The sequence below is a fragment of the Nanorana parkeri genome, unplaced genomic scaffold (genome assembly GCF_000935625.1).
Source record: "Nanorana parkeri isolate BGI_ZX_2015 unplaced genomic scaffold, ASM93562v1 scaffold1075, whole genome shotgun sequence".
NCBI classification, from domain to species: domain Eukaryota; kingdom Metazoa; phylum Chordata; class Amphibia; order Anura; family Dicroglossidae; genus Nanorana; species Nanorana parkeri.
Genome location: NW_017307343.1, coordinates 173,189 through 189,438, shown reverse-complemented (window position 1 = coordinate 189,438; position 16,250 = coordinate 173,189). Strand labels below are relative to the sequence as shown.

The 16,250-nt window shown below is 47.8% G+C and overlaps 1 protein-coding gene across 2 annotated transcripts in view; it reads right to left on the bottom strand.

Annotated features, from left to right (window-relative positions):
- The window catches only part of LMF1 (lipase maturation factor 1), a 244,419-nt gene that overhangs the window by 132,503 nt on the left and 95,666 nt on the right, over positions 1–16,250 (bottom strand). For both annotated transcript variants that reach the window (XM_018567617.1, XM_018567618.1), the window contains exon 5: positions 1,890–1,955. In XM_018567617.1, the coding sequence (XP_018423119.1) occupies positions 1,890–1,955 (66 nt within the window). The remainder of the gene's footprint in view (positions 1–1,889; positions 1,956–16,250) is intronic.

Genomic DNA, 16,250 nt, shown 5'->3' with positions numbered 1-16,250 from the left:
GGGGGGGATTTCCACTCATGATATGTTCTGTCTGATACAAGACAAACAGAGAGGATGTGGGGAGAATTTCTGTCTGACATCTGTCAATAGATAGATAGTGGACAGTTGTCTCGTGCTTCCTGTTCAGTCTGAGATTTGAACCAAAAAAATAAGAAAAATCTCACAATTTGGGAAGCAGACAGCAATAAAAAAGTTGAGGTTTTAACCTTTCCCCACTCTATTTCGAATTTAAAGCTGAACTCAAAATGACCCTTTCACAAGCTGCACCGCAAGGGTTAAATGCTCATTTTTGCCTAGGGCACCATTAAAAAGCAGCTTTATCTTATCCCTCCCTTTTCTGGCATCCAATGCTCTCCTCTTCCCTCCAACGCTCCGGGTTGTGGGCGGTCCTCACCATCCCCCCTTGCATGACTGCTGATTCTCAATTGTAAGTGATGACATCACAGTGTCTGTGACCTTTGGAGTGCCAAAGTGAAGCAGCTTTGGAGACCGGTTATATGAGATGAAGAAGGCCGTGGGACCGAGGGATACGGGAAAACTGCATTTAAAGATACCCTTGGCTGCCAAAGCTCTCCTCTTCTCTCCGATGCTCCAGGTTGTGGGCCGCCCCTTGGCATCCTCACTGATAATGCAGGACTGCTGGTCCTTCATTGTACATGATGACATCACAGTGCTTGTGACCAATGGATCACCAAAGAGAAGCAGCTTCGGGGGACCGGTCACACAGGGAGGAGGAAGCCCAGAGGAGCGAGGGATACAGTAAAACTACATTTGACGGTACCCTAGGAAAAAAACTAACACTTAACCCTTGCAGTGTGGGAGGGAACTCCACTGTCAGGGTAGTTTTGGATTATTAGCGTTGCAAATAAAAAAACTTTTAGGAGTTTGGGCTTAATTTCTTCACATTGGTCTTCCTGAGTGTTCCAGAAGCCTACACCATCCTGCAATTTTCTCAGTGTCAGCAGCACCAACAACCTGCAGCCCACACTGCAATGTCAAAGCAGCCTACTATGAGCCGTACGTATACTATGTAGGATGGCTGGGTGTTGCCTTCCAGTGTCAGTGTTTGCATTGGAGGTCAGAGTCTCCCAGGATACTCTGGAAGGCCAGCGTGAGGAATTTATGGAATAGACTGGAAATAGATAGGGGTTGTAGTATGTGCCCACATTAGTTTTTCCGCCCATGGCGTTGCCCTTTTATGACTTTTAGGACTTGTTCACATGCTATCCACTGCGTTACAGCACGGTTAGTGGCCTGAACGCACTGAATCGCATAATTAAAGCCTCACGCGTTCTGGGGTGGGAGGGGGCGTGGCGGTGCCATTCATGTCAATGGTTCAAAATCCAAAATAACCCATCGCACTCCTGACCGGAAAAAAGTTCCCCAAGCACAGGGCGGGTGCGGCAGTGAAAGCAGACACCGCCACAGATTACAATAAACCAATAAAAAGTCACTCGCACTCCAATGTAGCTTCCAGTCAATCTATTTATTGACTAAATGGTGCAGCATTTCCATGCAACGTTTCGGAACCAAAGAGGTCCCTTCATCAGTCATTTTATTTGCCTGATGAAGGGACCTCTTTGGTTCCGAAACGTTGCATGGAAATGCTGCACCATTTAGTCAATAAATAGATTGACTGGAAGCTACATTGGAGTGCGAGTGACTTTTCATTGGTTTATTCATGTCAATGGAACGCACTGGATAGCGGGTAAACAAGCCCTTACAACCCAATGAGCATATTGGAGGTGGTAATCCAACAGAAGTCCAAATATATTGACTGGTAAAAGATTTCCACTCCAAGTTTAACCGTTTTGCTGAAGTTTTGCTTCTTTCTGATGGAAACCTTATTGATTCTGGAAACCTCAGTAAAAGCCATAATCAGTCCATACCTCATAATGATAGTTCATGCAGGTCAAGTCGCGCCAACATTTGTCCCCTCGAATTTTAATCAGACCCTGCACCAAAAAAAATACAAAGAGAAATTAAAAAATGTCAGAGGAAATTCTTCTTGTATAAAACATGATATATCTGTCAGGTCAATGACATTCAGCAGTACTCGATCTTTCACCCAGCCCTTTGTAATCATGGAGGCTCAGCATCACATGTGGGTGTTATCTAGGGCGGTCCGCATGCAAATACAGCCTGCCTAGGAAAGCCCACTCCTCCAGATAGACATCCACCCAGCAAGGCATTTAAATATTTGCATAACTCCTCCCAAGAACCCGCCTACTGCTTGCATGAGGGCTGAGGACACTTGAATAGACTACTGAGGCAGGGTGCTGAGATGCCCTGCTGGCTCCTCCCACCAGCAATAATCTGCCACATTGCATAGGGGGGCACAGAGATCCAGGGATGACATCACTGGGTCTATAATAAGGGATGTAATTAAAATGGAAAGCTTTTAAGATTTTTATTAACATGTTGATGGGGGGGGGTTTGGGGAAGCAGATTAAACTTCAGCTTTAAATATTGTGTTCTCATAGAAGAAATCTCTCTTCCTGTTCTGACACCTATCATCTGGACAGGAAGTGAGGTGAAATGTCTCTAGAGGGGACTCAGCAATACAATCCTAGCAGAGGTTCTAAACCTTCTGGAAATATCACACAAGAAATTTTGTAGCAGCTCCACAAATGGCTCTCCTTTTCAGATCTTCCAATAATTATGCAGAACGAGAGGCATCTTTACTAAATACAAAATCACAGGATTGTTTAGACACGGCTTCTACTACTACCAGGAGATGGTATAGACATTGTACATTCAGATTGCAAGGTGTATGGTCAGTTTAGGATTCAGATCCACTTTAATGTTGATCATATGACTATTTTCAGGCATCTTCAACCACAATCAGCCAGATTTTGGCCAAACTGTTCAGGGTATTTGAACACTGATGTTTGGGATGGTTGCCATGTGCTGTTCTCCCTCATTGTCTGGTATAATGGTAAAGAGTTTAGAAGAAGACACGTGTTATATAATCTTTGTCCATGGAAGAGATTCCTCTAGGGGCTCAGGGCTGGAAATGATAAAAGATTAATAAAGGGCAATGCAGACACCTGGGCCAGGGGCATCGGGGACATCTGCAGAGCACGTTCCCTGCCCCAGGCCAGGACACTGTCTCCTGTCTGCTTTGATCAGCGCTTAAACCGTTTCACTAATTAGGATCACAATCTTTCTGATGAAGGAAGAGCTTGGCTGGTCAAAAGGCCAGGAGATGCACATGTGGATGGCTACAATCCATGTCTTCACCTTTTCATCTCCCTGAATTCATCTTCAGCTATTAAGAGAGGCAGAAAGCACCAACGTTCTAAAATCTTGGTTATGGGGGACATTAAAACTCATATCTGGGTGTTAAATTCTTGAGCGATGATGGATTACCATCCGATTGATTTAGAGCAGAACCCCTGTTGGGATAAAAATTCACACCCACCATGCATAAAAGCCTACCTCCAGGAAAAAAAATACCCTTACATTGCTTGGACAGCTTGTCTTTGTTCAGGGAACCTGTGTAAAGGACTTTACTTACCTGATCCCCGCTCCCACAGGCTCCAAGATAGGCGCCCACAGCCCCCCCCCCTCCCCCCCCAACTACCACTCTAGTGGTCAAAAGTCTGCTGACATCATTATGCCTAATGGTGGGCCCATACCCCTGGATTATATGTGAGGATGCTGAGGGACATTCTACAAGCAGGAGCCTAGGACAAGGAACGCACTCACTACCAGGGGAGTGGGGATCAGGTAAGTAAAAGTCCTTTACACAGGTCCACTAGATAAAAATTAGCAGTTAGCCTATGAAGTACAGGGGTAGCCTCACTACAAGGGGAGTTTTTTTTCCTCCTTGCTTTAAAATGCATCTCCACTAATACCTATTGGGTTACACCGGCCTCCATCTACACCCTCCGACAAGTCTAAAATTCAGGGCTGGACAAATCCCAAAGAGCTGGGTAGCCGATGCTCCCTAAAAATGATACCTGGCATCTCCTGATGGTATCTAGTGCCTTCCAGCTAAATATGTATCTGGATATCCCTCTATGGGTTTGGGGGTTTCAATAAGAGGGGTACTTTATATCATATATGGTGGCCATGCCCTATAGTGGTCTCATTTGTGGGCACAAGTGTTTCAGATGCTGTTGGCCCTGTCGGACCGTAGCCTACCTAAGAACCAGGCCCGGGCCTTGCTTAACAAAAGATCCGATGGTAGAACTAATGCCCAATTTAGCTTACAATTGCAAATCCTTACCTCTGCTCAGCAAACCATAGCCAAAGCTTGGAAAACTCAAACCTCAGCTTGACTGAAACTAAAAATAGGGTCACACAGGCCTTGACCCATGAAAAAGTTGAGGCTACAATCTTGGACAGAGTGCCCCAATATACTAAAGTGTGGCAGCGTTGGATTGAGATGTACTTCCGGGGTTTCACAGTGCACTCCTAGAGCCCTAGCCATGGTCCATTTTGAAGTGGACCGACATTCGGCCCTGTTCACATGATTTTCAGGTCCTGATCAGGTCCGGATCTGCAGACGCGGTGCTATGTGTTTTACCGCGTTTTTGATGCGTTTTTGACAAAAAAAAAAAAACATTTTTTTTTTGCTGGAGTGGGGCTGTCAGTATGTTAGCTGCAGTGCAGTGCGTTTTTGATGCGTTTTTGACACGTTTTGCGTTTCCAGACCGTTTCCTGACCGTACAAAATGTGACATGCAGTATTTTTTCTGTCGTAACCTGAACGGACTGCGCACGTCCCCTGTCACGGCAGAGAGCCGTGACAGGATCGAGAGGTGAGCGAACGCCGGTATGTGTTCGCTCACCTCCCGATCTACTGAGCCGACCTGTGACAGTCTCATTGTCACAGGTCGGCTAGAACTATGAGGTGAGTGAAAAGCACTCTCCTCATAGTTCTCCTTTAAGTCCCAGCACATCCTCCCCTGTTATAACATTGTAATAGGAATGCATACTAGAGTTGTTTTGGATAATGCAATCAGAGCTTACTTTTATGTAGTGAGTGCTGCCTTCTATTTGCGCATCACTTTCATCAACTTCCTGGATTCCCAGTGTGCTTTGCGTCTCTTTCCCTGCTGCTTGATGTGATGCAATCTCCATTTCTCAAGACTACATATCCCATCATGCATTGCTTCCAGCAAGTTTTTTATATATATATATATACCACCTCATAGTTCTCCTTTAAGCGTAAAATGTATGTTTTTAAATGTATATTTCCTGGAAAGCATCATCAGTCAATGCAACCCATTGATTCTACAAGCAGTATAGTTCCTATCTTTACAATATAGGAGAACAGCAATAGCCAGCATAGAAATTCTTTCTCCGTCGGAGTGTTCGTCCATCAGCAGGGCTCATCAGTGAAAGATCTCTTCCTCCGTCCTGTTCTGGAACTTATTCCGGAGCGGCGTGCACATAATGAAGTCAAACTGTAGAAGACGTCTGGGGAATCCTCGCTGCCAGAACTTTAATCCTAATTGGAAATGTCTGTCCGTTGGCGAACCCTTGTTATGTGCAATCATAGCCTATCATTATCGGTGCTGGTGACAGGCCCGTGGTGCGTTCACACGGTGCATCGTGTTGTGGCAGGAAATAAAGCGCCGAGGCAGACAATTATTTACACTCCGGCTTTGTCTGATCCTGCTTGTAATGAGTTACAAATGTGAGGAGCCCATCAGTAACAATGCTACAAGTTCTCATTATTGTTTATTTTTTTATAATTATTTTCTTTTTAATTTAATTATTATTTCTTATTATTGTTTAGTTGTTTTCTTTATTTATTTTTTTTACTTAACTTTATCGCTATCACACAGGAGCTAACAAACCTGTGTGATAGCAATTGGAGGTGACAGGTTCTCTTTATTTACCCTGTCACCTCCAATACAGGAGTTCTAGCACAGCACTGTGCTGGACCTCCTGTGACAGGTGAGAGGGGAAGACTGTTCTCTCTCACTGTGCACATGGAGCGTCAGGGTTGCTTTTAACCCTGCCGCTCTGCTCCCCGCTCTCCATCCTGAAGACATCCGGAGGCAGCCAGCGAGGAGAGAGGTAGGTGCGAGGGGGGAATGAACGAACAAGCGGCTTCCTCACACTACATTTAGCCATGTTTTCCCAAAGCAGGACTAAATGTAGAAAACAACTTACCGACCGCGCCCGGAACTGCATGTTCCGGGCGTCAGGGGATTCCACAACGCTGCCGCCCCTCTGCTCACACAGTCATGTAAATTCTGGGGAGACTGAGGAAATGCTTCCATCTGCCTGCAGCAGACTGATCACTAGGGGAGAGGAGACTGAGGAAATGCTTCCATCTGCCTGCAGCAGACTGATCACTGGGGGAGAGGAGACTGAGGAAATGCTTCCATCTGCCTGCAGCAGACTGATCACTGGGGGAGAGGAGACTGAGGAAGTGCTTCCATCTGCCTGCAGCAGACTGATCACTGGGGGAGAGGAGACTGAGGAAATGCGTCCACCTGCCTGCAGCAGACTGATGACATCATCTCAGCCTAGGCAATGTCATGGGACTGGTACCCAAGGATGAAATCTGGAGTCCTTTGTTCACATTATACCGTTGCCGTAGATATGACGCCATTTCAGAAATGAATGAAAGCTCCACTTTAAGCGCAGCCTGTGCTGTATATCCAACCGCCGCTTACGTGAGCTCTCTACCTTACTTGAGTCATCCTCTAATCTCGGCCCGCAGCATTTCCCGACTCCATCGCCCCTCTGTTCCGAGACAGGAAGCAAATGCGACAAATCATTTGCGATGAACGAAGAAAAATAAATACGAGGGGGATCTGCGATACCAAGACGAGAGGCGGCGCTTTCCAGTGGCGGCTCCCGTGTTCTCCCCGCCCCGCGTCGGCCAATCATCTCCAAATGGCGTCACTTTGCGAGCCGTTTCCAAGAAGTGGTCCGGAGGATGCCATCTTTACATAAATCACAAGTCAAGGAGATGAATGAAGGCCCGGCTAATTGGCTCGGGGTTAATTACCAGCCATTGCTGCAGCAGAACAGCTGGTTTGGTACAGTAAGTCAGTCCAAATTGCTCGGCTATGGCGTCAGCCATTAACAATAAACACAGCTTCTCCCTCCACCCTGGGGACGTCGCGTGGATGTGTTTATGGAACGCTGGATACTTGTATGTGCCGCCGGGCGCACGCTGGGGGGGGGGGGGGGGGGCTGGAGATACGCTGCTAAGTGAACACAATATAAAAAACGCAGCTTTTGAAGTGTCGTGCTTTATTACAATTACATTTTATTACGGTTCGTTAGGCCGGCGAGAACAATAGGTGACTCAGCTTTCATCGAGTGAGGATGTAATCCAACGTAATCCGGCGAAATCCTCTGCGATAACAAACCGCGCTGACATTTCTCTTTAAAGGGCCACGCCACCCCGAAATCAACATTTTATTTTTGCCAGAGTCCCCTAAGGCTCCATTCACACTGAGCGATTTATCACGCGGTAATTCCCGCGATATCGCGGTTATTTACCGCGCGATATCGCTCTCCAATGCATTGCAATGGGGTTCTGTCTGTCGCTGTCGCGGGTCGTGCGTCGCTACAGCAGGACCCTTTTTGGAGCGGATTTTGCAGCGATTCTAGCTTGCTCAATGCAAGCATTTGCGCGATATCGCACAAAATACAAATCGCGCAACAAACGCGCAATTTGCGAATCGCTCAATGTGAATAGGGCCTAATGTGGTTCTCAACTTGTGGGTCGCAACCCACGGTTGAGGGGGTCGCCACATGCCTTGTGCTGTGCTAGGTGAGAGGCTCTTCAGCCCCCTCCTAGCGTAGCAATGTCAGTTCTCTGGCCACGCTACTAGATGGCGCTGCAGCAGCCGGCGGAGGATCAGAGAGAGGGGAGCGGGCGGGTGTTCTACACTACATTGTAGTGGCGGGAGTGAGGGGAGGTGAGTGTCGGCACTATAGCTATGTGTGTACATACAGCACACTGCATGAGCCCACACTGACCACCAGAGAGCCCGCAATGGCCACACTGACAACCAGAGAGCCAACACTGACCACCAGAGAGCCTGCACTAACCGCACTGAACACCAGAGAGCCCGCACTGACCACCAGAGAGCCCGCGCTGACCACCAGAGAGCCCGCAATGGCCACACTGACAACCAGAGAGCCAACACACACTGACCACCAGAGAGCCTGCACTAACCGCACTGAGCACCAGAGAGCCGGCGCTGACCACCAGAGAGCCCGCAGTGGCCACACTGACAACCAGAGAGCCAACACTGACCACCAGAGAGCCTGCACTAACCGCACTGAACACCAGAGAGCCGGCGCTGAACATCAGAGAGCCCGCAATGAACACCAAAGAGCCCCCGCCAACCACCAGAGACCTTGCACCGGCCACCAGAGAACTCACATCGGCCACCAGAGAACTCACACCGGCCACTAGAGAGCCCGTACTGGCCACCTGAGAGCCTGCACAGATACTAGCATTGGTGAATACCTAAATTTTACTGTTGGGGGTCACCACAACTTGGCAAATGTTACCAAGGGGTCCCAGCCCTAGAAGGGTTGAGAAACACTGCCGTAGAGAGAAAACTCTACTCTTGACTTATATGAGGACCCCGAGAGTCTCACTTTGGCTGTTGGATTTTAGTTTATTAATATGCCATGAGAAGGCAAAAAAGGAGGTGTGACATCATCCTTCAAATCAAATGGTTTTTAAGCTATTACAAATGCTGATGAAATTGCTCACAATGGAAGCTGCTCCTTGATGTTTAAAAGTTTTAGTTTCCTGCAGAATCAGCTGGTCCACTGAGCACTGGTCCTGACTTCCTGTTTTAGGGTGACTCCTTTCCACCCTTGTGTGTGCTAGTAAGCTGTGTCCGTCTACACAAATACACAGACACAGCAAGACAAGTCACTTCTCTGACCCCCCCTCCTTCTTCCTCTCTTCTCCGGGCTAGTTGTGGACATCTGCTGGAGACTGCTCTGTCCCTTGTGATCTTGTAGTTCAGGGAAGCCGGGCTGAGAGAGTTGGAGCTGTTCAGAAACATGATGGCATGGTGCCAGTTGAAAGAACAGTGAGGTCTTGTTCACACCATATCCGTTGAGCTGCCCAACCCCGAAAGGTATGGAGTGAACAGAGCACAGAGAATAACTGTTTTCTATGTGAACAAACACTCACGGTGAACATTAGAGACATTCTGGAGCATTGTTGAGGCCGGGCTTGGTGCCAACCTCAAGCGCGTTCAGGACTGTGACTGCCACCCCTTCCTCCTGACCCACTTAGTTGCAGAGAGGCACATTCTCCTCAGCTATACGTCACAAAGAGACAGGGAATGCCTCGGCCGCAACTGCCACCACTGGTTGGATTTGGAGGAGGGGGTGTCGGTTGCCATTGTGAACGGGTTTGGGCAAACATGTTCCGCACCATGCCCAGGCTTTACATACTACATTTCTACTGCAGCGAGGCCCCATTCACACCCCGAGTTGCACATGGTAGCCAAATACTCCCCCTTGCCCATGCTACACTGGAAAAAAAAAATTGGTTGTTACAGGCAGCACAGACCGAGACATTCTTCATGAATATGTATCGTGCCGTATGATGGTTGGCGGATCCTGCAGAAATCACCAAGCCCGGCCGGGTCATCTAATCTCCATGGGTGGCTATTTTTTTTTAGACTGAGGCTGAGCTACCTGACAACAGATCAGCACAGCCTGGCTTGCAGGTCAATCGTTACGGAGCTGAGATGGCGTCACAGACGTTGGTCGGGTAATCCTCTACAGGTCCGTACAGGTTCCTCCATTGTTCTTCCCAGATAAGAGAATCACACTAGAGCCTCTGGACAGGGGCGGTTTATTGGCCTGAATGGCCCGGTTGCTGTGTGACTGTATTGCAATCAACATACTTGTCACCGTCTCCCGTGGTAAAGAGGAGCTTGTGTGACGCAATTTATTAATGATTAATCAGCCTTCGTAGATATAGGATGGGGGGGGGGGCAAGTCAAGTTTGGGGTAAGCGCCATTACAATAAATGTGTGCATGCCAGAGAGCCATCAGTGGCGTCTATGGACATGAATTAAAGGGGTGTGATTAAATCACAATAATCATAATAATAATCACAATATTAATCATAATCATAATCATAATAATGCAGAGTAGATAAAAAACTTTATTGCGCTGCAATTTCTTACCATGCCTTGTCAATGGAATCCAATGTAGCCAACTGTCACCATGAAACCATACAAATATGTTAATTTACTAAGAATCCAAAAGAGAAGCAGTTTTTTCCCCCGTAGAGGATCAATTCATTTTTTTGGGCATGATTAAAGTACATGTAACCCCAATCACTAAATTCTCATATAATAGTCCCGGACTGAGCAATGGCCACTTGAAGATCTGTGAAGGCCACTCAGGCCTGGAGTATTGTGACTCAAGCCTGGGGTATGACGTACCCTTTAGGGGCATGTAAACAACAGGCTGGGCTCACAGAAAATGGGCAGGATCACATGACTTTCATTCTTCACAAAGAGGTTGGAATGTAGAGCGGGAAGTAGAACTTTTTTTGATACAAGAACAGGGTGGAAATCCTAAAAAAAGAAATAGTTTGAGTTCTACTTTAAATGCTGCCAGTCCCCACCCCCCCCCTCCCATTGAGGAGACTTCCCTAATTTGATGTTCTGTCAGACACCCATCGGCTAGACAGGAAGTGAGGAATACTCCACCCAACGCGGTTGCCAGAAGAACGGTACTTGCCTGACTGCATTGTGCCAAGTGTAAAGTTTGGTGGAATTATGGTGTAGGGTTGTTGCTCAGGGGTTGGGCTTGGCCCCTTAGTTCCAGTGAAGGGAACTCTTAAGGCATCAGCATACCAAGACATTTTGGACAATTTCATGCTCCCAACTTTGTGGGAACAGTTTGGGGATGGCCCCTTCCTGTTCCAACATGACTCCGCACCAGTGTACAAAGCAAGGTCCATAAAGACATGGATGGGGGAGTTTGGGGTGGAGGAACTTGACTGGCCTGCACAGAGTCCTGACCTCAACCCGATAGAACCCCTTTGTGATGAATTAGAGCGGAGACTGTGAGCCCGGCCTTCTCGTCCAACATCAGTACCTGACCTCACAAATGGTCCAACATTCCCATAGACACACTCCTAAACCTTGTGGACGCCTTCCCAGAAGAGTTGAAGCTGTTATAGCTGCAAAGGGCGGAGCCAACTCAATATTGAACCCTACGGACTAGACTGGGATGCCATTAAAGTTAATGTGCATGTAAAGGCCGGCGTCCCAATACTTTTGGCAATATAGTGTATATTGCTTAACTGCAAGTAGGAGAAAGTCAGGTCACCCATCTGGGTCTGCTACGTAACAGTGCTGTTTAAATCTCAAAACTGGCTGAACAAAATTACAAATCTTGTGGCAGGTATAACAGCTCCCTTACCTACATTTCAACAGAGACGTCTGCCTGCCTGGAGTTGGATATATTTGGGTGAAAAGTAGAAAATTCCTTTAATCTTGTGCTTTAAATCTGACAGAACCGACAATACAAAGCTCTGGCAGCGTTGGTGAGAAACTCTGCGCCTGGCAGGTCTAATAATCTAATAGGGAGGCTTGGTCTTGCTGCGCAGGCTCTTGTAGGTAATCAGTGAAGTGTGCATGTCATATCAGTGATCCAGAATACATGGCACAGCGGGCACTGCTGGTGATTTTATCTGACTAGGATGACAAGCGCCTTTAGAAAGCTGCCAAGAGGGTCCGGTATGTTCTGGCTGCAGTGATAGGGACCACCTAGTAATAGCTAGAACCATGCCACCCCCTCACCAAATGTGCAGCCACCAGGGAAGCATTGCGGTATCAGAACAGGAAACACGGTAAAATGTCTGCGCTGCTCGGAGAATAACTTCAAAGCAGAACTCTTGGCAGGCGGCTGAGATACATATATGTGTAATGTCTGTTCTGACGTAAGATTTGTTATTCTGCTCAGACTGTCTTGTGGTCCCATCAGCCCTGCCAGCCGGTATAGTAAGGTTAGTGACCTCACTTCCCTCCGCTGCAGGTAAACACCACCGCTCAGCCAATGGTGCGCCCACAACCTGGTGACTGGACTCTGCTTCCTCCACCTGTTAGCAAACTCCTAGCATAGCAAGCAAAAGACAATGTAGTATTGCTTGAGGTCCCATCTCCCAGTCTGAGTCCTGCTGCTATGCTGAGATTACATTAAGAGGATATAAATCTGAATTTAGGTACTTATACTATATGGTTATTGAACCCATTGTACAGGAAACTGTCATGCTACATTGCAGAGGTGAGCTTGTTTTCTTAATCCATCTATATGGGCTGTGGACTTTTATGTAGAAGTGATTGGTGGCTGCAAAAATGTTATCAAGATGATGAGAGGTAACCTGGAAGAGCTCGGCCCTGAACGCTTCCAGGTTGAGTGCTGTCAAATCCCAGTGCTCAGCTACTCCCTTGCAGCAATCCCTGAGGACCTCAGCTTTAGTTAGTGATTATAAGCTCATTTTCACCCGGATTGGAGGACATCTATTGCGTGTCTACAGGTACATTTATATCTGCATCTCGTCATTGGAAAGTCCAGGCTGGAGGCCACCACTGTAGCAGCATGTGCTGGTTAGGCAAAGATCACGACTGTGCCATGAAGTCTGCAGACCCACATGTTCTAAAAAGTGTTGTCCCTTCCTTAAAGTTACATTAAAGGATACATTCTTTTCCCCTCCCCCCCATGATAATGTTAGCACTTACCTTAAATGATGTCTCTTAATCCGATCTTCTTCTTTCCCCATGTTTTCATCTGTCCCTCCAGCGGTGTGGCGGCTCTCCGATCCATCGCTGACTCCTCTCTGCTTGCAGGCACTTCTGATCCAGCGGTGTCTGCATGCGGGTGTGCGCATCCATAGGCTTGCCTTGCGTCTCTGCTCGTCTCCCGGCCGAGAATCCGAACTGCGCATGCGCCGCCCCAGGATCCTTTGCGGCCGCACGAACAGTTCCGGATTCTCGGGCGGGAGCGCGCGAAGAAAACAAGGTAAGTTTAAACCGCTGTTAAAGCGTTTTTTTTTTAAAACTTTTTGCCTAAATCTAATGCTTGCTAGCAGTAGATATAGGCAAAAAAAAACGGAGGGTTTAGAACCCCTTTAAGCTGGAGGTCCCCCTCAATCATACAGATGCCGCTTCTCCGTCACAAGGGCCGAGGTAAAGCCCCTTCCGCTGCTAAACCGTTCTCATGAAAATTTTCGAAATAAGTTTAAAAGAACGAGGAAGAAGTTCTCCAGAGAGAAACCAAAATTGAATAAAGAACAGGAAACAGGTGCCCTAAATGGATTAAGACCTTGACCTTTCACCCCTTGAAGACCGCAAAACTCCATTCTAACCTAATTTATGAAAGCTCTGCTGATCAGCCTCTGGCGGCAAGATTCCCATCACAGGGGACGGTAATGCCGTCTTCAGAATGATTCCATACACAACCTGGCCTACATTAATGGTGAGAGGGTCCACATTCCCGGCTGCACTGCCGACCTTAGGGCCAGCGGCAATTATTTCTATATATATCCTTATGCAGAGCCAACATATCGAGAAGCAAAACACACCTGTAGTCTAAATCGCTGGATACAAAGAAGGAAAATAGGACGGGGGGCAGCGCTCCAGGGGTCTTGGGTTTAGTTTCCACCAGGGGCAATGTGTGCAGACTGGGTTTCTCTGTGATGGGATCCATCCAAAGGTTTCCTCCAGTTTAGGTTTTTTGCCATCTACACTGCCGCAGGTATGACTGTGGTCGGGACAACAGAAAGTAAGCTCCTTGAGGCCAGGTTCATACCATTCTCTGGACCCGATCTGGAACGCCATGCATTGCCTTTTGCCACAATTTTAAAGTGATTTTGCCACGTTCCAGTGGGCTTTCAGGTGCGGTCCAGTGCGTTTGCATACGCTCCAGTGCATTCCAGATCTGAAAAAATTGGGGCCCACTCACAACAATTGCAATGCATTCCAAAGCGGTAGCTGCTGGAACGCACAGCAATCACTCCCTTCGTTCTGGGGCTGGAGGGGGTGTGCATTGAAGTCAATGGCACCGCAGCCACGCCCCCCGCCCACAGTGTGATCGGAGGTGTGGCAAAACATTGCCTGCATTCCGTTCCACTGCGAATGCAAAAAAATGCTGCATGCTCTACTTTTTGCAATTGCAAGGGGGGGGGGAGGGGGGGCGTGGTTGTTGTGCGTTCCAGTAGCTACCGCTCTGGAATGCATCGCAATTGGTGTAAAAGGGCACTTAGACATGCAGTATTTTTCTGGTCTGGAACGGACTGCACTGGTATAAACAGAGCCCGAAATAGCATATATATATACACTGAGTGGCCAGATTATTATGACCACCTGACGTTTGTAGGCAAATTTTGGGTCCGGAAACAATCTGGTCTGGTCATGATCTGGATGTGTTGTGAACGGGCTCTTAGGCGAGAGACTGCTGATAAATGATCACAGACTGTACCACTTTAAAGATCTTCCATTGGAAAACAGCCATTCAACAGCACACAGTAAGGCCTCATTCCCACGAGAAACGGCCGGCACGTACAGCTCCGTGCTGCGTGCGGGGCCGTATCAGGAAGCTCCCGGGAAGGACAGGTGCTGCATGTGATTAGTGCGCAGCCCCTGTCCTTCTCTGTGGGAATACGCGGCCGTACGCCAACCTAGACTCACCCGCCCTGCACGTCTGTGCATGTGCGGGTGTCTGTACTTGTACGCTGACAGGATGGACACCCGCACCCGTATGGACCTGCACTTGGGGTGAGCGTAGGGGGGGCGTATGGCCGCGTACCCCCAAAGAGGACAGGGGCTGCGTACTAATCAAACGCAGCACCTGTCCTTCCCGGGAGCTGCCCGATATGGCCGTGCACACAGCATGGAGCTGTACGTGCCGGCCTTTTCTCGTGTGAATGAGGCCTAACTATCAATATGATCCAATTTGGATGGAGTTTCCACCAGGGCCAATGGTTCACTTTCAATAAAAATGACTTCTGATCCAACCTTAAGTATCATGATTAAAAGGCAGACAGCAGGCGTGTCCCGGTTACCTAGCAATTATCTGGCTGAGGTTCAGCTGAAAATGCAGATGATGGCATCAAGTTCCCTTTAACTACATTCTGAAAAAGAAACATTTCTGTCTAGGAACTGAAACTGAAAACTTTTTGTTGACCTGCTTATTTAAAGTGAAACTGTGTAGTTATCATTCATGCAAGAAGATCTTACTACCTGAGAAGCCATAAATCCTTTCTGACCACTCCTCCTACAGGACCACCTGATGACAGGGGAGGACTGGGCTGGGGGCAGGAGGGCATTTTCCCCCTAGGCCAGTCCTAATACGATTTGCAGGGCTGGTGGCCCTGAGAGGAGTTACTATACTTCACTTGGATCAGTGGGGGACTTGCAGTCAGTGACACATGGTGGGCATTACGTAGCTACCCGCTTCTATTTTCCATAAAACACTGCTTTTAGAATCCACAGGGCACCTCAGAGGTTCACTGGGCGTTTACTTCTGGGAGTCTAGACTCTTTAGCTTCTCTCTCTCATTCTCTGCCTGATGCATCACCAATCACATTGAAACCTTAGAGTCGAGTGTGCACCTGATTGGTGGTTGTGAGAAACCTCTTTGTGGTAGGAGAGACAGCAAGGAAGCTACCGTGGGTGTATTTGGGAACAGCTCTCTTGCATCATAATTCAGGGTTCTCAGATGATCAGAATACCATCAAACCAAAAGGGATTGAGAGGTGCACCAGGGCAATGAATTAAAAAACACACACTTCAGAATAAAAACAAAAATTTATGGCACAAAAAGTCGTAACATGGTTGCCCGCACCAATGTAGGGACAGGGCCAATGTGTATCAAATCCATTATTCTGGAAGCACTGTGGCCTGCGGCTGGTGGTCTGGTCCACTGGATGGCAGATTGCACCATGCATGCATCTTGGTTGGGAACAAAGCAAGGAGCCTTGCAGTCTCTGGGGCCCAGCTCCTACTCCCTCTCCCTCTCCTATGGTGTACCAGTTAAGCTATGCGTTTTAGGAACTGTTCCTTTTCATCAGCCTCTTCCATCTAGCAACCTGGACCACAAGCCATGGCAGTTGCTACCGAACAGACGTCTCGGACTTGATACACGTTGACCCTACCTCTATTTTTGTTGCAACTGTGTTACTTATTTTGGTTTAATAAACAAATATGTTTTTGTTATCTATGCCCTTGCACCATTTTACCTATGTTCGGGTGCTGATGAACTGAAAACCATATT